Source organism: Protopterus annectens, chromosome 15.part0, assembly GCF_019279795.1.
Source record: "Protopterus annectens isolate FY-2018-M chromosome 15.part0, PAN1.0, whole genome shotgun sequence".
Classification (NCBI taxonomy): Eukaryota; Metazoa; Chordata; order Ceratodontiformes; family Protopteridae; genus Protopterus; species Protopterus annectens.
Genome location: NC_056749.1, coordinates 216,680,086 through 216,706,491, shown reverse-complemented (window position 1 = coordinate 216,706,491; position 26,406 = coordinate 216,680,086). Strand labels below are relative to the sequence as shown.

General features: G+C 37.0%; 1 protein-coding gene across 4 annotated transcripts in view; it reads right to left on the bottom strand.

Annotated features, from left to right (window-relative positions):
- Positions 1–26,406, bottom strand: part of ARHGEF9 (Cdc42 guanine nucleotide exchange factor 9) — a 3,179,575-nt gene that overhangs the window by 2,196,422 nt on the left and 956,747 nt on the right. For all 4 annotated transcript variants that reach the window (XM_044057721.1, XM_044057724.1, XM_044057723.1 and 1 more), the window contains one exon: positions 24,790–24,934. In XM_044057721.1, coding sequence (XP_043913656.1) covers positions 24,790–24,934 — 145 coding nt within the window. The remainder of the gene's footprint in view (positions 1–24,789; positions 24,935–26,406) is intronic.

Genomic DNA, 26,406 nt, shown 5'->3' with positions numbered 1-26,406 from the left:
GCACAATTAAGATTCAGTTTAAATACACCCATAACACATCACATGACCTGCAGCCAAAGTCATGTGACCAACTACATCAACATTTAAACATTTAAAACATTTTTATTATATATTTAACTACTTATTCGGCAATTTAATGCTCCTAACTTATACACTTCTATATCAACTTAAAGCATACCTTATTTCAATGCCCTCCATCCCCTTTATTATAATCCAAAAATTTCCTTTTGATGTATTTATAAAGGTATTTAAAAAAGCATGTAGCTTAAATATTTATATTCTTCTATTAAAGACTTTTAAAAAATTTTCCATTGGTCACTTCAATTTACTATGTTGTAACCTTACTAATACCGGTTTTAGAGAGACTGCTGCATTTAGACCTGGTTCGGTATCTGCTGACAAACGTACTATCCATTCATATTCCCTAACCTCCAGTTGATTACACATATCACCCCCACTCAAAGTTCTAGTTAGCATGTCTATTACTCTGAACTTAAACAAATGCTCATCTCCTTGTTCCTTTATATGCTTATACAGAGCATTTGTTTCACATTGTCTTCTAATATTAGATTTATGTTCAACTATACGGTCCTTCAGTCTCCTTGTTGTCATTCCAACATAAAATGACGGGCATGCAACACAAGTTGCTATGTAGATTACAAAGCTAGAAGTGCATGTGGCTACACCATAGAAGTTATAGAATTTGTTCGTAACTGGGTGTTTAAAGGTACTATTAGACATTGAATCATCACCCTGAGCTGGTGCTATGTCACTGCAACAGCTACAATTGTAGCAACATATCGTACCTCTAGTCCTCCCCTCTGATTGACTAATTGGAGTATATGTAAAGTCCTTATAGCATAATAAGGATTTCAATGACCTCTTATTCCTATATGTAAAAGAGGGTGTATCCCCCACTACTGCCTTAACATCATCCTGTGCTAACAATATTTTCCAGTATTTATTTATCACTCGTCTAACTATATAAGTCTTTCTATTATAAGATGTGATAAATCTTATTTTTACTTCATTCTGCTTATCATCTATACCATTAGCAATGTTATCATTATCAGGTGATAGTATGGGTCTATACAGTAACTTTAGCAGCAGTAACAAGACAATAATGTCATGTGATGTACACTGGGACTGAGAGAAAATAATATATCAGTGTTGTGCTATGCTATACTAGGATAATTATTTTGTGCTGTTGTTTGTGGTGTACCAATCTATGAGTACTAATTATTAGTGTATCTACTGTATGATAGGGACAGAATTTCTGCAGTAAGTTATAGCCAGAGAGTTTAGGTTTTTGTGTATACATTCTATTTTATTGTTTTGTATTTTTACTTTGATTCTTTAAGTTCAATGCACATATATTTTACTTAGTATTTATACTGTTCTCATTATTACTCAAGAAAAGTTCATGCATTCACCGTTAAACTCTTATAGAAGACATCCATTTTAATATATATCAGTAAATACACTACATCGCCATAACTTGGAGAAAAGGGAATATTCCAAGAAATGGCATCTCGGACTTAGTATTTACAAGTCTGATATTTTGGCCACTCAGTCTCTGCAGTTTGGGATTCACTCTATTAGCTACCAACATTATAAATAGTTGCTTATTTATCTTCACAAATTGTTCTTGCATTCATTCATTCACTCACTCACTCACCCACTGATTACAGTGACCATACCTGGAGGCACAAGGATATTTGACATGAAATTGCAATCAGATACTTTTTGCTTCCGTTATTTGACTTCTGTTTTGGTGTTTTGGGGGATCAGTCAGTACGTATGAATTTGATCTCTTTAAATGATGGCAACTTCTGCTTTTACTTTATACATCAGTTTGTATTATAGGCATCAAAATCAATAAAAATAAAATAAATAAACATGGAAGAAACAAAAGGCTAGGAGATGGTACACAAACTGTTTAGATTCATATTGAATGGCAATCAAAAAGGACAGACGAGAAAAATGAAACTGTACAAGGATTTTACTACTAAAATCAAGGGCATTTGCTGATGTGACATGTACAGCTATCATAGTACGAACAGTTTATGATTTTACAGAAGTAGTTATTGGACTGATAAAAATATATTACAAGTATACCTACAGTCAGTGAGTAGGTAGGATAAAGAAACAAAAAGAATGCAGAAATAAAAGGAGGCTGTCTGTTAAGCATGGCATTAGGGGTATTCAGCAAATATCGCTTTGGTGTGGTATACAGAAGAAGCTGCAAAGACAGATGTAAAAAAGAATAAATGGATGAATATTGTCTGAAATAACAGAATTCACATTTGTTTTTACTTAATAACAAACAGAGATGACATGGAAAAGATGCTCAAAGAATGAGAATATGAAAGGGAATTGGGTCTAAAGGCAAGCCTAAAATTATTACTGGTGTTATAGCGACAATGTGAAGTTGACATTAAATGCTTTTTGTTTTCTTAAAAAAGAAATAAGACATTTTCAGATTCATTTTGGGTCCAGAAAATTATGACGACTAACTGGAAAAAGAAAGGAAAGCAAGACATTCATGACTTCTAAGAGCCAAAAGCTTCGTTACTGACAACAGTAAGGATGTGTACAAGAACTAATGTATGTTACGTAATCAAATTATCTAAGGTAATCGAAAAAACTCGTAAGCATGTCTTTTAATGCATTTGGAAGGCAGCTGTCACAAACACAACAATAAAAAAAATATATTGAAATATTGATGGAAGCATACATGAGATAAACCCATTTGTATACCACGTTGCTTTGTTTTTATTATCTCAAATTAAAATAACAGAAATAGGCTGTAGATGTTGCAACAGTTCTTAGGTGAATTATTACATTGCTGATTGAATATATGCAAAAAGTAATGAAGTCCAGATGATAATTTGTTAAATATTATGTACAGAAGGGAATTCAGGAAGTGTATCAAAATCAGAAAAATACTGTTTGTGTATGGGTAATGGAAAACAATTCTGTGATAAAGAGTTTGGGGTTGTACCAAAAGAACAGTTTAGTAGCATAAACAAAAGAATAACAACAGTCCCCTGCAGCGATGACATATCGAACAGACTCAGAGAATTGGAGTCCTTTTGCATTGGACACATTTAATTGAAAAGACACAGCAGAAAAACTGAAGAATATAAATTTTGTTTAAATAGATGTCAAACCCACCAATACCATCATGCTGAAAGAAACACACTACACCACCATTTCTTATAAAATCAGCTTCTAACTCAGTGTAATATGTTGAAAAGGGTTATTCTCCTGAAGTAGAAAATTGAGAACTAAGAGACATTTTGAAGTCAAGTCCAACTAGTTCTATACTGTGCAGATGGGTGCAACAAAATCAATTCCCTTCCTCGTAATATCTCATCATCTGTGGCATACACAAGCAAGATAGCAGCACCTCCCATGACAATCTCGGATGTCTGCATTTCAAGTATGACCTCAAATTTTACATTGCACTAGAACCTTAACCTTCAAGTTCAGAGACAGAATCTGTCACCAACAACTCCATCCTTAGCACCCTAACTAGTTGTGGGGACCTCAATGTAACATCTTATCAGCAGTGACATACACTAGCAATATGGCACCTCTCATGCTAATCTCCGATGTCTGTATTTCAGATACTATCTCAGGTCTTACATGGGACTAGAACCTATTACCTTCAAGTTGAGAGGCAGAATGCATTACCATCCATTCCACAATAATATCAGATATCAAATATGAGGGCAATACCAACTAAAAATTGAACATGTTTCTTCACTGCTTAGTGTTTGCAGGTTCATGTATTTATGCCATGGCTACTGTGATGTTTTTCCCCTTTTTTATTTATTTTTTTTAATTATTACAGATTGAATGTACTCCAGATTAAAATACATCATTCAATTTTAGTATGTATTGGTATCATCTGAACACACTTATTTTGCCACAGGTTATCACAATGCAACTGCTGAAAAAAAAGCTTCACAACATTCAAGTAACATCACCAGCGATCCTTTAATTAACAGAGTAGTTCTAACAACTCATTTGTGACATGGAATGCTCAATGACAAAATTTTCATTGTCCTGGTGACTTTGTTTCTCTGGCTTAAAGCACTGTTTCACTGCAGTGCTACTTCTCACATGGACCTTGACTTGGTGCTTTACTAACATCTGCATTAATAGAATGGCTGCATAATCTTTGCTCATAACAAAAATGAATCAATGACAGCAACATGAGGGAGTCCACATCTGGGTAAACAGTAACACAGACCTGCAGTACCAAGGCAGCAGATACAGATAAGGAGAAGATTAGGGGATGCAGAGGACCACAACAAACCTAAATAGCAGGAGTGATGTGGTCACTGTGTTCCTTATAATTAGCATTTTGCCCCCTATGTCTCTGTTACCATCTCCACACACTGTTTAAACAATAAATACCAATTCAAGTAGTCAGGGGAAAAAAATCATCACATATAAACAAAGTAGAGCAATGCAGGATATTATGGATCATCTTCTTTGATTCAGAAGTCATAACACAGATTTACAGAATGATGATCTCCATCTGCACACATGTATATGGAAAGATGAGCCAGACACACATCTGTCTGCACACATGTATATGGAAAGATGAGCTAGACACATCTGTCTGCACACATGTATATGGAGAGATGAGCTAGACACATCTGTCTGCACACATGTACATGGAGAGATGAGCTAGACACATCTGTCTGCACACATGTATATGGAAAGATGAGCCAGACACACGTCTGTCTGCACACATGTATATGGAAACATGAGCCAGACACACGTCTGTCTGCACACATGTATATGGAAACATGACACGTCTGTCTGCACACATGTATATAGAAACGTGAGCCACACGTCTGTCTGCACACATGTATATGGAAAGATGAGCCAGACACACGTCTGTCTGCATACATGTATATGGAAAGATGAGCCAGACACACATCTGTCTGTATACATGTATATGGAAAGATGAGCCAGACACACGTCTGTCTGCATACATGTATATGGAAAGATGAGCCAGAAATACAATGTCGGTCTACACACGTGTATATGGAGAGATGAGCCAGAAACACATCTGTCTGCACACATGTATATGGAGAGATGATCCAGACACATCTGTCTGCACACATGTATATGGAAAGATGAGCCAGACACACGTCTGTCTGCACACATGTATATGAAAACATGAGCCAGACACACATCTGTCTGCACACATGTATATGGAAACATGAGCCAGACACACGTCTGTCTGCATACATGTATATGGAAACATGAGCCAGACACACGTCTGTCTGCACACATGTATATGGAAATGTGAGCTAGACACACGTCTGTCTGCACACATGTATATGGAAAGATGAGCCAGACACACGTCTGTCTGCATACATGTATATGGAAAGATGAGCCAGAAATACAATGTCGGTCTACACACGCGTATATGGAAAGACGAGCCAGAAACACATCTGTCTCCTCAGATGTATATGGAATGCTGAGGCAGACACGTCTGTCTGCACACACGTATATGGAAAGAAGAGCCAGGAGAGATGCAACAACTAAGTAGTCACTGTCTGTCTATTGCTTCCTGCATGGAGACAGTGTACACAAACTTCAATGCCCTAATAGCCAAGCAAGGACCAGAGGAATAGAAAGCATTTGTATTCTTCCTTAACAGTAATGTTGTCGCTAATATTCCTGATTCACAGCTACAGGGGACCCTGACATCCATGTACTGTCTAAGGTGAGTCTATTAGTTCTACTTATGTCTGGATGGGCTTTTCCAGGTCCTACAGCAAGTGAAAGTTCACTTGTTTTGTTAAAATAATCTGCAAATAAACTATATCTGCCAGACCATTAGTCCTATAACTAGAGATCTCAGTTGGTTAAATTGACTCCAGCTACTGCTACTTAAAGTTCCCCTGTAGTTAGCCTGCAAAGGACACAAAGCAGAGGTAAATGCTATATCCCATCAAAATGAATAAACTCCGAGAATATTATTTTAACATGGACTGCAAAGCTGGACATGCCCCTGTGTGGAGGGGTGGTTTCTGTCTCATACTTAATGCATTTCACTTTTTTGGTGAATAGCTTCATATACATTTATCAGAGGATTCAGAAGAATCCCCAGTGCTGGGTAAAACCCTCACTATCAGCTACTTTTCAGTTTCTGAGTCACGGTTAACTACTGTCTGTGCAAATCTACACTTTTCTGATGCATTTAACACTAGTGGCTCATGCATTGCATTGGCACACCCTCCCCATTCTGTCTCCCACACATGCACACATACACAAACACAGACACACACACAGACACACACACACACACACACACACACACACACACACACACACACACACACACACACAGACACACAGACACACAGACACACAGACACACACACACCTTTCACCTGTGCCCGATTTATTAGAATGTCCCCGACATTTCTTCTCCCCACCCTCATAAATCATGGATGATTATAGTCAAGTCAATAATGGCAGAAATTAGAGTGTCTTTCTCTTTAGTATTTGTAGACTGCATGTTGATGCTAGAGTTACTGCTCAATTACATTTTTCAATTAGTCCTGGTAAAATTTTAAATAATGACCCTGATGTTATCTAGTGTTCCTTTTGGCTTTGCTGAAGCCTCCTTCACACTCTCCCTTGTAACTCATGGACTCTTGCAAGCATGGGATTATGCCACACTTTTGAGCTTTACACTTCTTATTTAAACATCAATAGTAACAGATTAACTATCATAATGGGATAATGCTCACACTGCAAAGAGAATCCCTGGTGTCTAGTATTCCCTTCAACCCTAAGTGCCATCATGGCACAATAGGAAAGAATTATCCATGTTTTTCAGTGTTCCCATCAACCCTTGTCTTGTGCAGGTGTCATTAAGGTGCAATATAAAGGGATTTCTACCTTGCGTCTAGTGTTCACTCTGACCCATGTCTTGTGTAAATGCCTCTAAAGCATGATGTAAAGACAGTTCCCGAGGGTGGCTAGTCCACCCCTGTCTCACTTCTTGTGTAAGTGCCATTAAGGCACAAAGTACAGAGAGCTCTCCATGATGGCTAGTGTTCCACTAGTGCCATTAAATCATATTACTAAAGAGTTATCCTTGGCATCAAGTGCCCCAACCTAATACTGCAGGATTTGCTTGTTAGACTAGGGGATTGTGTAGGTATGACAGCCCCCAACACACACATATGCACACTGTCTCACTTACCTAACCTATACCCTCTTTAACCCTCCTACTGCAACCTCCTAGACAAGCACGCACACCCACACACTCACCCATGCAGCCACACACAAATACATGCACAAACATCCCAACACTACCTGTCCACTAAACTCCTTGGCACTTACCTTTTTGCGATGGGTGAACATGAGCTTTTGGTTGTGTTCATTAACATGAGCTGCAGGAGTGTCAGTGTTACTATAGGCAGCTGAGCAATTCTCAGAATCACTCAACATCTGCAGCCAAGGGAATGGGCTTGGCAGAATCAGCAAGGAAAGAAGCAGCCCACAACCCCCCTGGACATGGACAGTCATCACTAAATGCAATCTTGGATATTGACTAGCATTTCTATGGTATTACATTGGGATGAAACAGCTAAGCTTAAAATGACCTTTGTGTTGATAGCCTAGTAATCTCCTATGACTTACTCCAGGCATCTCTGAGAGAAGAGTACATAACTAACCAGCATATGCCTCACCATAAGAATGCCTCATTAACATTTAGCACAGCTGCAAAGACAGCCCACTGGATTTTTATGCCAAATCACCATAGTAAGGCTGTCTCTGAATGCGAAACGATTACTATGAGGTATACACCTTGCTGTAACCTTTCAGAAATTGCCCCTAGCTTCATATGAAAACACCCATTCTTCATTTTCATGATTGAGACACAGCTCATCTACAAATGCCAACTCTACTTTGAGCAGGTCATTTCACATGTCAATGTTCCCAGGTTACCTATGAAGAGTCACTAATGCTTAATGGGTTCTTACCTGCTTTGAAAAGAGTGAATTAAATATTATTGCCCTCACCCTGACCTTTGCCAAACTGACAGCATCTTTGAAGTGCCATCGCCAGTAATACAAGCATTGTGACACAAGAGGCCTGGCCAGCATTCAGTATATTAGCTAAATAATTTTAGCCAACCTAGACTCTGTAACTATGGACCTAGATGCATTGTTTGCCTATTTCATGCCCCACTGTACTGAATAAAAAACAAATATTGAGGTGACGCATATCACATGCTCCAGTCCTCACCCTCTATGCTTAGCCCAGCCTCATTCAGAATATTTTGCCAGCACAAGATATGATGTTAAATGATGTTTAACTTTACTTTAGTTGCCATTATTTTTAAATGAATGAGCCTGGCTACTCCTTTTGTATTGATCTCTATCCCATTCAGACGTCTGGTATATTACCTTAATGCATACATCCTACATGATATGAAATTGCAACTCCCTTTACTCATTGACAGTCTGCACCAGTAGTCACAATGTTTTTTTATGAAAATGTGCAATACGTTAGTATAGCCTTATGCAAACATATAAAACTCTTTCATTAAGTCACACCACTGAAATATCATGGATGAGTGTACAGCCCTAAAAAAAAAAAAAAAACATTATACACATTTTGTCAATTTCATGCATTACACATCTAGGTTTTCCTTTTCAGCAATTATCATTCAGTCCAACATTACATAAATTGCTCAAATCCTGCCTTCCCTCACATTTCACTCCTCCTCCTCCTGAACATTTGTCTGTATATACTGGTCCCAGAAATTAATTTATTTCTATATAATGTGCTCCTTCCCTTTTCTAAAGATTCTACCCAATTCCTTTATCTTCTTTACAACATTCAATACTTAGGTTACAACTTGTTTCCATTTTGATTCCCATTTTCTAGTAATTGCTTTTTTTGACAGCCATAACATTAAACTTGGCAAGACTTTATTAGACAATTCAGATCATACACCCCATCACAAAATAATTATTCCATTAGTTAAAATCATTTGCTCAGCTAAAATTTCCGTGAACTGTGCTCCATTAATAATTTTTAAAATCTGCCAGCTTGATACTTTTTCAAAAAAAATGCTCCAAATTACCTCTCTCTTTCCTGTCACACCTCCAGCAATTCCTCTCCAGCTAAGGAATAATTCCCTGAAGTCTACATCTGGTATAAAAATACGTATTTCACTTGCATGCAAAAATCCAAAACCTTCTGGACTTATTGTAAATTTGGGAGACAAAGATATCCTTCCACATTTGCTTTGTATACTACATTTCCATTTTATCTTATCAGTCTTTAATAACCTCTTTTGACTGACTCTTTTAGATATCATGCAGCATTTTATGTGCCCTACTAATTATCTGTTTATATATATTCTAGACTCACTAACAAATCAAAAGGAGCCCTCCCCTTTCTCTTTGTCTATACTGAGCTAGAAGTCTCTAATGTGCAGTTCAAACTTCTGCTTGACCTCTACCTATGCTATTATCTTTCTCTCCATAGTTATTTGCTCGCAGTTTCTTGGTTCCCTTGTCTATTTTTCTTCAATAAATTCAACCCCACCTCTTGCCTAGTTTTTATGCCCCTACTTGCAATCATCCTCATTGTTAAAACCTTTCTCCATTCCCAAGCTGGATTCGTTTTTAGAATACTTTTCACTACTTTAGAAAGATAATATTCTGTATGATTGCTGTTATTCTTCTTAAGGGCCAACATCGAAAATCCTTCTCTTCCTTTATTTCTGTAACTCGGCCCACCCCAGTTTCATCATCATGGTTCCCCACTTTGATCGGTAACCTTCTGGTTGTATTTTCTATATGAGCCTTAACCTCATAACTCTAATGCATCTCCGAGTCAAGTAATCCTACCCCACATTTCTATGGGAAGAGAATACTTATCCCACACAACTCCACTTGAACTTTTCCCTTCAAAAATAAACTGCTTTGACTCCTAATTAATAATGGTCTACAACTCCTCTTCTGGTGTTGAATGAAATACACCTGTATATAAAACAAGAGGGACTAGACACATTTTTACTGCGTGTTATCTTGCTATCCATATCCATAATCAAAAGCCTCCACCTTCTCAGCTTTTGTATTTTCTTTACTCTCATCCCACATATCCTTAGCTGCCACAATGGAATCCTTTTTAATCCATACACCTAAATACTTCATCTAATCATTTCTCCATAGATATAGGTACTGCAGAACCAATTAATGTGAGGTACATGGTTAACTGCTCTAGCATTTGACTTTTCAATTTAGTATCGTGAAAAGACTAGAAACTGTCTCAAAATATTCCTCAACACTGACACATCCTTTTCTCGAGTTATGAAGTACATAATAATATTATCTATGATTAAAGCTAACTTTTCTTGATTATTCAAACAGTTATATCCTTGAATTTCTAAGTTCCTTATTTTCTTTGCCAATGACTAAGTATAAAACAAATAATGGGAAAAAGGACACCCCTGCCAGGTTCCTCTGTTTAAACAAAGCTTATCAGAGAAGAACTCTCCAGGCTTAATTACTGTATCCATCTCTTCAAATGAACTCCTTAATAACTCTATTATCCCTATCAGGAATGCAAATACTATCATTGCACAGCACAAAATCCAAGCTGACTATTGAATACCTTCTTTGCAAGACGATCCCGGACAACAGCAGTGTCTACTTACACTCAACTTCCCTCTGGATCATACTTACTCCATTCATATTGTCAAATGTTTTCCTCCCTTATACAAAAAAAAATTGATCTATATATATATATATATATATATATATATATATATATATATATGTGTGTGTGTGTGTGTGTGTGTGTGTGTGTGTGTGTGTGTGTGTGTGTGTGTGGGAGTGCTACAGAATCCTGAAGACCAAAATCTTGAGACCAAAATACTGAAAACACACAGGATACCAACACTTACTATATTCCTGCACAAGTACATACAGAAACATATTACCCTTCAACTATATGCAGGGGGGCAAGCCCCCATGTGACCCCACCCCCACCCCCTGCTACTTAAATATATCAAATCCAAGATTGCACTTCACTACACTAAATGCAATCTTGGAGTTGATATATTTAAGTAGCAGGGGGTGGGGGGTGCAGGGGGGGCCTGCTCCCCTGCTTATACTTGGAGAACAGTAATATAGTTTGTGTTTTATTTGTTTCTGTATGTACTTGTGCTGGAATATAGTAAGTGCTGGTATCCTGTGTGTTTTCCGGATTTTGAGTTTTCAGGATTTTGGTCTCAGGATTATGGGCTTCAGGATTTTGGGCTTTCAGGATTCTGTAGCGCTCCCATATATTAATATTGGCAAAACCTTTGTCATTCTCTAAGCTAATATAGACAAATAGTTTATAATCATGTAGCTGGGTTTGAAGGTCCTTACTTTGGGTAATACAGCCACTGCAGATTTCTTCCAAGATACTGGTACTCTCCCTGATTTTAAAATATTATTAAACAAATCCTTCCAGATCTTAATTACCATCTTCCTTCCTAGCTTCCAAACTTCAACAGGGATACCATATTTTCCTAGAGGCTTCTTTGTTGACTAATCATACATCACTGATTTTATCTCATCCCTTTCTACTTTAGCCCTCAAAGTAACTACTATTGCTTCTTTCCTATTTCTCTCTCACTTTTATTTCTACCATATTTTAAACTTCATTTTATCTCACTTTCTAGCTATTCCTTCTGAAGGAATGTATATCTTCCTAATAACTCTTGAATCATTTTCACTGCTAATTCCTTAAATCCATCCCTTCTTAACAAATACCCTGCATGTTTATCTTAGTCTGTATTGGGGAGTGATCTAAAATAGTAATTGGATAGGATTCACATCTTTTGATTAAATAGCGATGATCCTATGAAATTTGATTCTATCCAATCTAGCCCAGTTATTGTACCTTGAAGAATAATATGCAAATCTGCATGAGTTCCTACTTGTAAATTCACATTTCCATTACAAACATTCTCATATATATTTCTTCATAACGCTACGCTCTTTTATATTTTCCCTTTCTAGATCCATGTAATGAATCCTTCACCACTGCAAATCAGGTTCTGGTCCTCACTCGTATATAATAGGGAACATGTCATGTCATTAAAAGTAATTTCAGCAATGCAAAAACAATGAGTGCTGTCACCAAAATTACTATCGCCAACAGTGGATTTTCCCTTTTTCCTTCACTGTTTTGCAACCTCAGAGTTAAATCTCAGGGAGGGGTGACCCCCCCCTGCAAAAAAACAATTGTTGAGTTGTTCATTGAAGGTGATTTTTGTGGACAATTTTTGTTTTGTTTTTTTTTTCCAATCACCAAAATGATCTTTGATAACATGAATGCAAATAATAATCCCTTTTCTTAAGCTCCATAATACTAATGAAATATAAATACATATCAGTGTAATCCTCCCTTATTCCCACCAATTTAACATTGTCTACTTTTCTCTCTCTTCCATCGCTATGAGTCCATTTTGCAATCACTATTATCACCCTCCTTTTCCTTTGCCCCTGATATTATGCTAAATATCCATTCTGAAGTCCCTTCTTTGAAAAAATTGAAACACTTATTTCTATCCACATGAATCTGAAGTAACATAGCTATTTGTACACACCCTTCTTAATATAATGCAGTACTCTCTGATTTTTGTCCATACCCACAACGCCAGTGGACAAGCCATGACAAAACTGATAAGGCAGCTGTTATGATAAGATATTACTTTCTCCCTTTCTGCATAACTGTTCTTTTGAATATATGTTTCCAAAATGCAAATTACATGCACATATTAATGTCTGACAGGCTAATAATGTATACGGTTGCTGGCTGTCATCTCTGTTTGAAATTTTGCTGCATTTTCCTGACTTTTTGCTTCAATAAAAAGACACAAAAAACAAGAAAGTAATACATTTTAACATCCAAACCCCTTTTAACTCAAAGCAAACACACAAAACTGTATATACACTCCAAAAGGGTACCTTACCTCTCCATATAAAGGCAGATGCCATAAATGGACAGCCGAACCCACAGGCATTACCTATTCTAATGTTACGTTTAATCATGCTGAAAGCACATGCTAAATCCTGTGTTCCTCCTTGCATTAATACCACATGTCCTTGTCCTCTCTCTATTCCCCCCTCCCAGCTGTGAAAAACAACTTGCATGCTTTCAGTCTGCACATGCTTAGCCTTAAGAAATTTTGCACTGGCTACCCATAACTGAATAAACAAAATAATGCACTGTTACACTTAATACAACCACTTGCAAATGCACTCAAATCTGTCAGAATCAAATGTTCATTTATTTTCATTGAACTGCTCATCAGTTCTCTCTTAAATACTAAATATGACATATATGAGTACAATCTTCAGTCATTTCTCGAGTAATTGCCTGCACCTGTAGAAAATACCATCTGTATTTACAGCCACTTGCTGATTAAAAAACAGCTAATTGCTACACTAATGCAATGTATTATTTGTGTATTATGTTGGATGTACTGTAGTTGTATAACTTAATGTTGGAGCTTTTCTCCCCGGGCCTCCGCTGAAAATGGACCTGGTCCAGTCGGAATTTCCCGGTTAACAAATGTAAAATAAAATAAAATAAAATAAAATAAATAAATAAAATGTCTTTTTTTAATATGAGAGAAATAAAAACTTTTAAATACGAGAGAAATGTAAATTTTCATGCCCTTCATTTTCTAGCCAGTTAGCCTACAAAAAGAAAAAAAAAATCCCTGTATGCGATGCAAATTGAGAACATTAGTCTATACATCCACTTGTATAAAAACAAAAGACAAAGAATTAGTCCAGATCAAATCTTGTTAATCCTGTCATCCCCTGGATCACAGGTGGGATACCAGACCTGTATAAAAAGAAAGAAATTATTATATTTTTAATACACATATTATTAGAACACTTTTATATCTCCCTCTAGAAGCCCAAGATTGCAACATTATATAGCTCATATCCAGACGTTATCTTCTTAAAGTATATACCCTGGATACAATACAGGAAAAAAGTATTTTCTAATTGTAATATCATGAGCATAAACAGCAGTCACTGATGAGATTCCCACACTCCCATCTAACATTTAAAATACTTCTGCATACCATACAGAACTGTTTTACAATATGATATGCAGCTTACTTCAAGTACTTTATTATACACATTTTACTAAGAACAAAACTTTTTATTAACTACAGTTTCATCTTGTTCCATCATTGTCCTTCTAAACATTATTGACAAAGTTTGAATTATGCTTTAGAGTCCTCCCATCAAGTTAACACAGCCAATAAGCTTCTAGTCTTTTTAGCACTTTTTGCAGAGATACTGCATTGATGCCCAAACTGGATTTTATGAAAATCGCACTTTATAATTCTTCCATTTAAGTATTACTTCCTCATCATCTCAACTACCCAACATCAGTCTGTGGTTCAAGTTCCAACTATTAAGTGATAACCTAGCAAAATTTCAAGCCTTCGTAAACCCTGAGAATACTGCTGCCTACTTGGAACTGTTCATAGAAACCCAAATACAAGCATTCTAGCTGCACAGAGGCAGCTGTACCCACTGGAATAACTACAGAACTATCTCAAAAAACAAGCCACTCTGGTGTAATCACAACATCACTAGGGTATATAACAAAAGGAAGAAAATCACGACAAACTAAGAGGTGTACCACCCTGCAGAATAAAAGTACTCCCATCAAATTAAAACAACTCTGAGGACAAAAAGTCTACCAAAGCCAAAACTGAGGCAAATCTAGTCTCGCAGGCCAAGGACAACCACATGGTATTCTTTAGCCAAGTCTAAAGCCTCAAAGGCTATACACAATTGTGTACAGAGCTCATTGTTAATGGAGCCACCTATACTGAGCCAGAAGATTAAACCTACTGGCAAACAAATTCAGCTCTAACTTTACCCCTATTCCCCCCAGCCTCCCCTCAGGAAATTTCATAAAATATAACTCTCCCAAGCTATAGGGAACAGGTCCTCAATGCTTTCTCCGAGACCAACATCACTGTATAGACAGACTCTGACAATATCGGAGGCTGTTATCTAAATAGCATAAAATAAGACCTATTGGACCCTTTGAAATCCCTATTTAATTGCAGCTACCAAATGGTCTGTATGCCTCAGGAATGGAAAACAGCAACCACCATACCTCTGAACAAAGACAGGCCATCTACAGACCCTGAATACTACAGACCCACAAGTCTAATATGCAAAGCCATGGATAGAATTATCACAGAAATGATCAATAATAAGACAGGAACCTTCCAGACACTGGACCCAACCCAATATGGTTTCGTCAAGAACAGGTCATGCCTAGAACAAGTTACAACAGGTCATGCTTCCTCAATCTGGTGGACTTCTTTGAGAAGATCACCAAAAAAAAGGGTGTGGGCAAAATGGTTCACACTGCCTATCTTGACCTGCCCAAGGCATTTGACACAATAACCCACTTTGGCATTGTTGACAAACTCAAACAATTAGGTATAATAAACTCTTAAGTTACCTAGTTGCTATCCAGCTGGCTCACAGACAAGAACTAGAAAGTCATAACTGAGGTGTCCATCTCTACAAAGATGACAGTCACCAGCAGAGTTCCTCAGGCATTGGTTCTGGGAATGCTCATTTTTAGCAACTACTCCTCTGAAGTCAAGGCCAACTTCAATAGCCTCTGTCTGACCAAATTTGCAGAGGACTGCAAATTAGGAGTAGTCATAGAATCCTTCACTTACACTAACATTCTGCTTGAAGGGATGACACAGACAGATAAGTGGTCTCAGAGCCATGGAAAAAAAACTAAACATTAAGAAATGCATAATAGTATCCTTCAGGAAGTCAGCATTCCTGGTAACTACCATTTTGACAAGTTGATCTAGTAGTCGGGGATATGGGGACACAAATAGTAATCTAGCCTTTGACCATCGCATGTCTATGGTACTGAAGAAATTATTCCATGCCGTGCAGCTTAAAAACAAAGGTATGACATATTGGTCAAAGGAGATCACTGTTCCTCTGTTTATGGCACTCATCAGACCCTTTGGTATGTACCTAACCAGGCATATTCAACAATTGCAACAACCACAGCTGTTCCTCACTAAAAGAGGACAGGGCTTAAATAGCATGTCCTATGCAGACTGCTTCAAATGAATGTAGTCTATGCCATCTGGTTTCTTTGGTATAGCAGAAAATCTCTGTTTTTTTCTGGATGCTATGTCTTTTAATTCCACTATTTTTTGAAGCAGTTCATAAGTAACTTCATATTCAGCCAGTCTGTCATTCATTTTAACCTCTGATTTCTGCTGCAGCTTCATAAGCTCATCTGAATAGTTCCCTAAATATTCTTCTATTCTTCCTAGGCTTTTGTCATTTGACTGTATATATTCCTCCAGTTTTCACTCATTTAAAACACCAGTGAATACATCTGATTTATTTTTTCCTCTAAATTAATGAAACCCATTTCCTACTCAAAGCTGAAACCTGAAATGCCTTTTGCTGTACAGCTGCAGGAATTTTCTCCACCAGAGTTTGTTCGTCTCTATTTCTAATTATTTTTCATAGATTTTTTCCAGACTTATTTGCTGATATTCAGAAAGTGCGGTGACCAGCCAGTAACTGGATTTTACCCAGATTGTTAGCTTTCGTTTTCCTTTTTTACACTGGGATTGCTGTAATTAACCCAAGGTGACCAGCCATCCCACTTTTTCCAGGACAGTCCCAGTTTGGAAGTCTCTGTCCTGGAATCCCAACCATTGTCTTTGGGATGCAGAAATGTCCTGGTTTAGTCTGAATTGTTTCCGGCATTCGTTTTGCTGCTTCAGTGAGTGAACCAAACCAAAAATGTCAGGCAGTTTCGTGGACGACAAAAGATTCTGTTAGGTCCACAGTCAGAATATAGACAAGGCAGGTGGTGGGAGAGTTATATCCTTGATAAGAAGAGGAGCTCTTTTAGTAGTCCAAGAAGAAAAATATAAGCTGGGCAGGTACGTATTTGATCTGTGTCTTTTGGATGGCAGAGCGGATTACTTTAGTAAATGTTTACTTGCCCCCCAAAACAAATTTAAATTAAATAAAATGAGTGTTGCAGACTGTTAGGTATGCAAACCTCTTGATGCTGCTGCCAGGGATCACACTGACTCATCTCTCTCTCTGTCTCTCTCACACACACACACACACACACACACACACACACACACACACACACACACACACACCCATATATATTATTTATAGCTTTGTCCAGATTTCTTGCTGTAAAAGGTTGAGAAATATGCATGGACATCTTAATCGCTGCTAAGGGATCGCATGCTCGCTGTCACTCTTCACTCTCTCTCACACATGCAATCTTACATGATTGCTGTCACTCTGTCCCAATCTCTCTCTCTCACGTGCACACACACGCACACACTTCTTCATTCATACATCCATTCACTCACACACGATCGCTCTCGCTCTCCCGATCTCTCACACACAGTCACTCCCTCATTCATACATGCAATCACTCACGCATCACTCTCACTCTCTTCTGATTTCTCACACTCTCACACACACACACACACACACACACACACACACACACACACACACACACACACACACACACACACACACACACACACTCACTCATTTCCTCATTCATACATGCATTAACTCATGATTGCTCTCACTCTCTCTCTCGATCATACCTCTTAACTATACTTCTCAGATTTTCACAAAATGTCCAGATTTTTGACTCATATTTTAAGTCTGTTACTCATAAAACTTGTGTTTTTTTTGTAAGTCATTAAGGGTTGAAGTCGCTAAACAATTAGACATTTGAGGATCATATCCTTCAGGTAATTCATGTTACCACAATACCTTTTTTCTAGTAGCTTTCTAAGTTTATATTAAGTTTATATCAGCAATATTTAAAATGTATCCATATTTTTGGGCCTTTGTCCCGCCATTATTTTTGGCTTTGTCCAGATGTCTTGTGCTGGGAACTTGAGAGGTATGCTCTTAACTGTACAGATTTTTGCATAATCTCCAGATTTTTGCTTCATATTTGTGGTCCATGTCTATAAAAATTATGTTTTTCTAGCAAATAGTTGGTAAATCATTGAGTGTTTAAGTCAGAAAATATTGACAGACATTTGAGTTTCAGACTTAATACCTTTCAGAAAATTTGTGCTAATGTAAAACCTGTTGTTCTATCAATTTTCTAAGTTTGTAAAAGCAATATTTAAAAAGTGTCCTATTCTTGCTCCTTTGCCCCCCCCCCCATTATTTACTGCTCTGTGACCCTTCCTCGCCCAGTATTGCACCATGTGGATTCCATGGAATGTGTTCTGTGTAACAGACACACTGGCAATGGAGAGAAGAAAAGCATTTTCTCAGCAAATTATCCACATAGCCAATTCCCATGGTGCATAGCATGCCTCTCTACTGCCCACAATGTCCAGATTTTGCCTCATATTTTTGGTCTGCATGGGATCCTCACAAAAATTATGTTTTTTTGGTAAATTACTGAGGACTGAACCAACTAAGTTGTAGATGCATATCCTTTAGAAAATGCATGCTAACAAAATCCTGTTATTCTACTTAACTTTCCTAAGGTTAGAAAAGCAATATTTAAAATCTGTCCCTATTTTTGTAAAGATGTCCTCCAGAATCTTTGAATTTGATGTTGCAAGGCATGTTCCACATGTAGGGCGCAGGGATTAGTGTAGGGCTGTAGGCCTATAAATAGGCTGCAGCTTAATTGTTCCAGTTAAGGTCGTGTAACAAAATAGTCACCTTGAATTAACCTGCTCTTCAGAGCACAACCATCGTGGAATCCTACATACAATATTTGTTAAGATGATAAAAGAATACCAGAATAAGATGTTACACAATGACACATCCATCAGGGGGCGACACTCCCCCAACCTCCCTGCCACAAGCTTTCCGAGTTATTTACAGTTAGTAATGATACTGTATTTTCACTGCTGACTTTTTTATTTTCCTTGGGTTTAATTATCAGAGTGGCTGGATTACAAATCATCTTTGCATCCTCTTTACATTCTGTTTCTTAAATGTTTTTATTTTTCACATATTCGATACACCAAGGATGCAGACAGTACCCTTACAGGGAGTAGGAGCACAAACCATTACATCCCTTTGCATTCTCTTTCCAAAATGTTGTTGTGCTTTCTTTCTCACTATTAGACAATTTTGTGTTGGTTGGTAGAAATTACTAACAACAAGAAACAGAAATGGTAAGTAGTAGTTTCACCTGATTGTCTGTATAGCTTTGATACTGCAACGGCATGATATCACATGCATTATTCATAAATAACAGGCTGAATTTTCATGGCTGTCAATCAGCCAGTGTCAATCAGAAGACACGCCTATGCCTACATGAACAATTGCATGGGGTACTTAAGAGTAAGTTACATCAGACTTCTTTATGACCTATTCTAAAGTCCAGTCTTCTCATGCAATCTCCATTCATTCCACAAATAGGGATAAGAGTCAACGGTGATGACTGGACTTGTCACTTTATCCATCAAAAGATTTTTTTTAATGCCTATATGTTCATGGCAGTCCTTATCAGTGGGTCAGTGTACAGTGGGTTTTGTTGAACCTTGCTTGCTCAGACAAATGAATGCAGTGCTTAGTGTGCCACCCTACCACCACCAACTGAACATCAGCCCTACATCATGATTACACAGTCCACTGAGAGTACTCTGATATGGATGGCTTTAGTGACCCTGTCCCACACCTTAGAGAAGTGAAGAGGCATAGGTTCATCATTTGTCCCACACCCACATCAGTTCCCCAACATCAAAAATTCACTCAAATTCAAGTCGACAGCAGTATAAATATATGCTAAGTCCTTCTGGCAGTAAGCTGGCTGGTGAGTTCATCTTAAACCCCTATCCACTACAAATCCAACTATGTTTCTTAGCTGCTTGCAAGCAAGTTCAGTCATAATGCATCAACTGTAACTGTAAAACACCTTTCCTTTCATAACATTTGACTCCACCATACCTGTTTTTCTGCATACTAAAACATGCTGTAGAAAACTGGTAATAGGGGAGAAACACTATTATTACTTTTATTTTTTTATATATCTTATCAATACATATTTTCCTTGTGTTATTCACATATTCATTTTAATACCTTTTTGTTAAATTACTGCTTTTTTCCTGCTGAAAAGGGGTCGTGCATGGCCCAGTCATTGTATCCCGATTAACAAACGTAAACAAGTAAATTCATAATGATAAGGAAAGGCAGTAAGATGATACCATCCCATAATACCATGGTAGACAGTTTGCTTGATGTTCTTCATTTTATCTCTTTCTTATTTTTCCCTTAAATCTGTAAATGTCAACTTGAAAACCTTCATATGGACAGCCACAACCTATAGGGTTGCAGTCTCTTTTTAGTGTTAGCTCATCTGTCCCAGATAAAACCAAACACTTTTAAACTAGTCAAGTTCTTCACCAAGAGAAAGCATTCAGACAATACTGCAGTTTTATACTCATTTACAGCCATGTATATGTTTACTGAAAGTATATGCACATCTCCGTGAGCTCAGTTAAATACTAAAGAGATTTTTGAAATCTAAGTGGTTGAATGATTCAGTTTTAACTCATTTAAAATGAAACAATTTATATGCAAAGTCTTTTTTTCTCAAACAACCTAGTCAGCATTGAGTATTTTAATCAGCTTTGATTTAATAGATATTTATAACCTGCAGTTATTTCTAGCAATCAGTTTTGATGGTGTAGCTTTAAACACGCAGTTTAATCATTCACTTGAGATGCTTCACGGATTTACGGTTATGTACACCTTGAATATACCTCCATTCAATTACCTAAAAAAGGCTCTGACAAAGTGATGGAGCAGTCAAATAAAAGAGGAAAACATTTGAAGAAAATGCTGCCTACAGCAACTCTCCCCAAAGCTCAGCAAAATTAAAGTTGTTGGAATAACATCTGGCCACTGGTTTTCTAACCTTTCATTTAATGATTGCTAAAATGCTGCTATACTTACCAAATATAAATGTCACACTTCAGAAAAGTTATATTGTTAGTTATTGACCCAGAAGTACTGTAACAGTTAGGCTATTGGCACCTCTAATGCACAACAATCTACAACCTTAAAACTGTGCATGTTCCCCAATCAGACTTCCACATCTTTTCCATTCCTTTACCCACAATTCATCTCTTTTCTTTTTCTTGTCAAAAACAACAGGTATAACAAATCATATTTAAACAAGGCGATATGTTGTTAGCACTGGTAAGTCGATTATTAGCAGTTTCATATAACAATGTTAGTTCATAGGTTCATCACAAGTGGGTAATAGGCTAATGACCACTGAAGCCACTATAAGCCTAGCCATGCATCCCAAATCTCTAAAGTTCTGGTACCATTGACAGTGTAAGCAGGAGATGAAACATTTACAAGCAGGGGCCTGGCAGATGAATCATTTATAGGTTGCTTGAGTCCATTAGAGAGACAGGTGCCAAACTAGGGGTGAATTTCCAGTTTCCTATACAGTTGTCCAAGGTGTGGTTGAATTGAATTAGGGAGGAGCTCTGCTTGCCACGAATCAGAGCCTGTTCCAGAGAAAGGATCGTCTCTGAGATGCATACATTTATTTATTTGCAGTTTGTTAACCGGGAAAGTCCAATGGGCCAAGGTGAGCCCTTTTCCAATGGAGGCCCAAGGAGAAAAGCTCCTTGTGAATACATACACATACAGTCAAAATACATATACATATAATCAAATGCATATACATACAATCAAAATACATATACATATAATCAAATGCATATACATACAGTCAAAATACATATACATATAATCAAATGCATATACATACAGTCAAAATACATATACATATAATCAAATGCATATACATACAGTCAAAATACATATACATATAATCAAATGCATATACATACAATCAAAATACATATACATATAATCAAATGCATATACATACAATCAAAATACATATACATATAATCAAATGCATATACATACAATCAAAATACATATACATATAATCAAATGCATATACATACAATCAAAATACATATACATATAATCAAATGCATATACATACAATCAAAATACATATACATATAATCAAATGCATATACATACAATCAAAATACATATACATATAATCAAATGCATATACATACAGTCAAAATACATATACATATAATCAAATGCATATACATACAGTCAAAATACATATACATATAATCAAATGCATATACATACAATCAAAATACATATACATATAATCAAATGCATATACATACAGTCAAAATACATATACATATAATCAAATACATATACATACAATCAAAATGCAAATATAAAAGTAGAAGTTTAACAAGCAATATAAACAGACATAGGATCAAAAATTGATAAAGGGTAATGCATAATGAATCAGTAGGGTTTATAGGATTTTCTGTGCCATTTTGTGAAATAACAGATGCAGATAGATGTGTAATAAGTTTATGCTTTATATAGTAGAAGGAAGATAACAGAGAGAGGAGGAAGGGGGGAGGATATGATAGGTTAAGTACATGTCTTGCCAGCAAGTCCTATTTATATCACAAGGAAGGTTTATGTCTTTAGAATGTGTAATTCTGGTGGTGTCTGTTTAGCAGATATGTAGGAGGCCCAGGACAGTGGGGTCTGATGCATGTTCCTTCTCTTACCAGTGTAACTGTGTGACGGTTGAAGCGGTCACTGCTGCTGCCATTGCTCGCCAAACTTCAAAAGAATGGAGAGTGTAGTAGCATCTGTCTGCTGGGAGGGAAGTGCTGCTCTGACATGCAGAAAGAGATCTCCCCTCCTAGTAATGCAGGATGATAGGTAAAGAAGCAGGAGGATTCCATTCTGTCACACTGGAAAGCATTTGGCTATAAAATATTTTGATTACAAAGCATTTACTATTAATGAATAATATTACAATTAGAAACATAGCATGAGTTGACAAGTTTACTGGTGTCATCCCTACAGTATATCTGAATGGCATAACAGAGGGCTAAAAAGAACCATCAACTAATTGTGCTTGTGGAAGTATCTCTAAGTAGAACTTCTGCAACTGCAAAAGTAAGCTTCTAAGAAGTCCTTTAGAACTTGCCTGGTCAAAAAAAAAAAAAGTACTGCATAAGAATTAATAAATTATGACATAAGGTGCAGCTCCCTGGGAAGCCATCTGTCTTTAATACTACAAGGATGGGGGGACACACACACAAAACCAAAGTAGCAATGTAATCTCTGTAGTAAACACTCTGTGACGCTGGCAGGACTTTAAGGTCTGAAGTATTTCAAGGAATCTATATCTCACCAGTTTTAGCAAAATACTGCATGTAAATGACTTGATCATCGTAAAGAAAATGACTCAGGTGGGTTCTCTCATGCTTAATTTTTTTTAAATAAGCAGAATCTTTCCATTTAGTAATGTATAATCTTCAGAAATCTGCAGCCAAAGCTTCTAGAATACCCATCCAATTTATCCTTGCAGACAAAAATTGCTTCATTCTAGTATATGAAGTTTTAAGATAATCTACATGGATTGTGTTACTCATACACTGTACATCAAAGTATCAACATATCTGTAAGGGAGCGTGGCTCCATGATGGGCGAGGTATTGTTTTGAAGCCTGTATGTGTCTGGTTAAACTAGTCCCAATATAGGACCTCTGTCTGGCATACCTAAAGATACATATTTTTTTTGAGCATTTTCCAGATAAAGACTATGATTTTTCACATTTGTATTGATATCTCTGAAAAGGAACAGGGCAACACAATGGGGTGAGGTATCATTTTTGAAGCCGATGATCATACCTCATGAAATACACTTGCAGAGATAAAATGGGTTCTGTATGTTTCAGATATGAAAATTAGGATACTTTCATAATTTGGCCCATATTTCTGGAAAGAAACATGGTAAGTTGATGGATGATGTTTCACTTTATAAAAGTATAGTTAAATTGTCCACTGACACATAACCTCTGTCTAGTACAGTTGCAGAGACATAACATTGTTATATGCCTTATTATGAGCAATATGACTCTTGCTTTTTCTAGTATTTTTGTCAATCTCGGTAAGGAAATATGGTAAAATGCTGGATCAGTGCACATTCTGACATTAAGATCCAGGGAAACAATTAAGCTACATGTTGTAGATATCAACATGGCGTAGTTATCAAGATGGTGTCACATGTTTCAGGAAGTATTCAAAATATCCATAAAATTTGTGATAATTGCCATTTATAAAATCTCTCTTCACACCTTTACTAAAACTTTTGTACCATTGTGTTGATCTGTGTCTTGCACAATTTTTGCATTTACAAATTTTCACTGCAATTATGATTCAAATGTTATGCACATTTCTTTTCACAAATAGATACATAAATACAAATTTTGAAAAGTAGCTGAGGATGTACCACTATTTCTATGTGGGAAGTTAGCAGTCAGTATTCCTGAGCTCCACTGGAGTGAATGAGTTAACAAGGAAGTTACTTCTGTTTTTTGAGACCTACAGTGAGATCACCCTTTAAAGGCAACAGTGACTGCAAGAACATGATCTTCTGTCTGGAAAACAAACTGGTTGTTTGGCTGATTACTTGACGTACACACTTTCAGTTCAGTCTAAATACCAGAGCCAAGGTTCATTCCAGAGTCTGTAATTAAAAACTGAAGGACTTAAAAATTAAGTGCTGAAGGACTACCCACCTCTCCTCTGTGACATTTGCAGTCTCCATCCAACCTGATCCAATCCAATTGGTGTACTCTGAGACAGGGGCAAGGAATGACACCTGTCCAGTAGCAGCTTGTACGCTGGCACTTGGCTTGATGGGTGACAAGGATGAGACAAAGGCTAAAAATGAGAAGGAAACATCAAATATCACCTATGGCATATTAATATCACATGGCATATTAATCAATATCATCACACGGCATGTTATAAACTATGTGCAATGCTGTCTGACTCGCCAAAAACAGAAAACCAACAAAGTAGTACTCTTTTTATTGCGACTCTTGTCTTGCAAATTCAAAATAATATTTACTGTTTATGTATGTATTTAGTCATGTTCAACATTTTAGTGAATGTTAAAAATTAAAAATAATGATGTGAAATAAACGGTTTGTTTATTAGGTAAGTGAGAACCAACTTAAACAAGCGCTTTTTCTGTCACAACCTGGGCTAAACTGCAACAGATGTTTCAGGCATTGATTACCGGTTTATTAAGGAAATATGCACCAACATTGATTAGTTACATGGTAAATCAAAATACTCTGTTGCACAAGGATATCTGAATATATACAATCAAACTGACTGCAAGGGAATTCTGCATTTACAGGAATGTTTTTTAGTTGACAGATATATTAAGCATTATACCCAAAAGGTTAAATACAGAAGACGGCATGATAAACTCCAACAAATGAGTGTACATAAGGTCTGCTACTTTATCATCCTTACATGCTTCAGGCAAAACTAGATTGATAATCTGTGCATTACAGACTAATATTTTGTCAACCCTTATCTTTAGACTTGCACACTACCAGCACTGTTCTCCCTTGACAAAAGTGTTCTATCCTCACTTAGACCACAAGCATGCCTATATACAGATGTGACCAAAACTGTCACGTCTTTTCACCAATGAAAAGAATGTGCATCTTAAGAAGGAATAAGGCACTATGAAACTGGATAGGAGCATATACATTTCATAACTAGACAGCAGCTAGGGTACTTCAGCTTCAAGACCTGCCAAAAGATGGGACGCAGAGCAATCATCACTGTGCACCATACAGGTTACACTGCATAATGGGCTTAGGAGGGATAACATGACTGTAAACTACAATACAGAGCACAGAGCACAGCAACATAATCCACCTTACAAACCACAATGCATAACTGCCCAGGACAGTGAATAAGACTATAATTTACAGATCAGAGTACAGTTACATTATATACCTTACAAGTCTACAGTAAATAGTTAAAAAACATGGATCTTCACAATAGTACAGGATCATGAACATAACATCAAACTACAGCACAAAGGACAGTAACATTATGCACATTACATATGGTGCATAACATGATCAGGAGAATTAAATGGTTGTAAGCTGTGGGACATAGCAGAGCAACAATGTGCATTATACAGGTATATAGGGCATATGATGCTCAGAAGAGCCCTGACTAAGGTCCAGATGACCTTGGTTTGACTAGCAGTTTGGGTATCTGTGACACTGGAAGGAAACATGAACGTGCTCATCCTGGGGAGAGCATGCATTTGGATACACCTCACGATTAAGTGGAGACTGAAGATGCACAGGGGCATGTTGTTA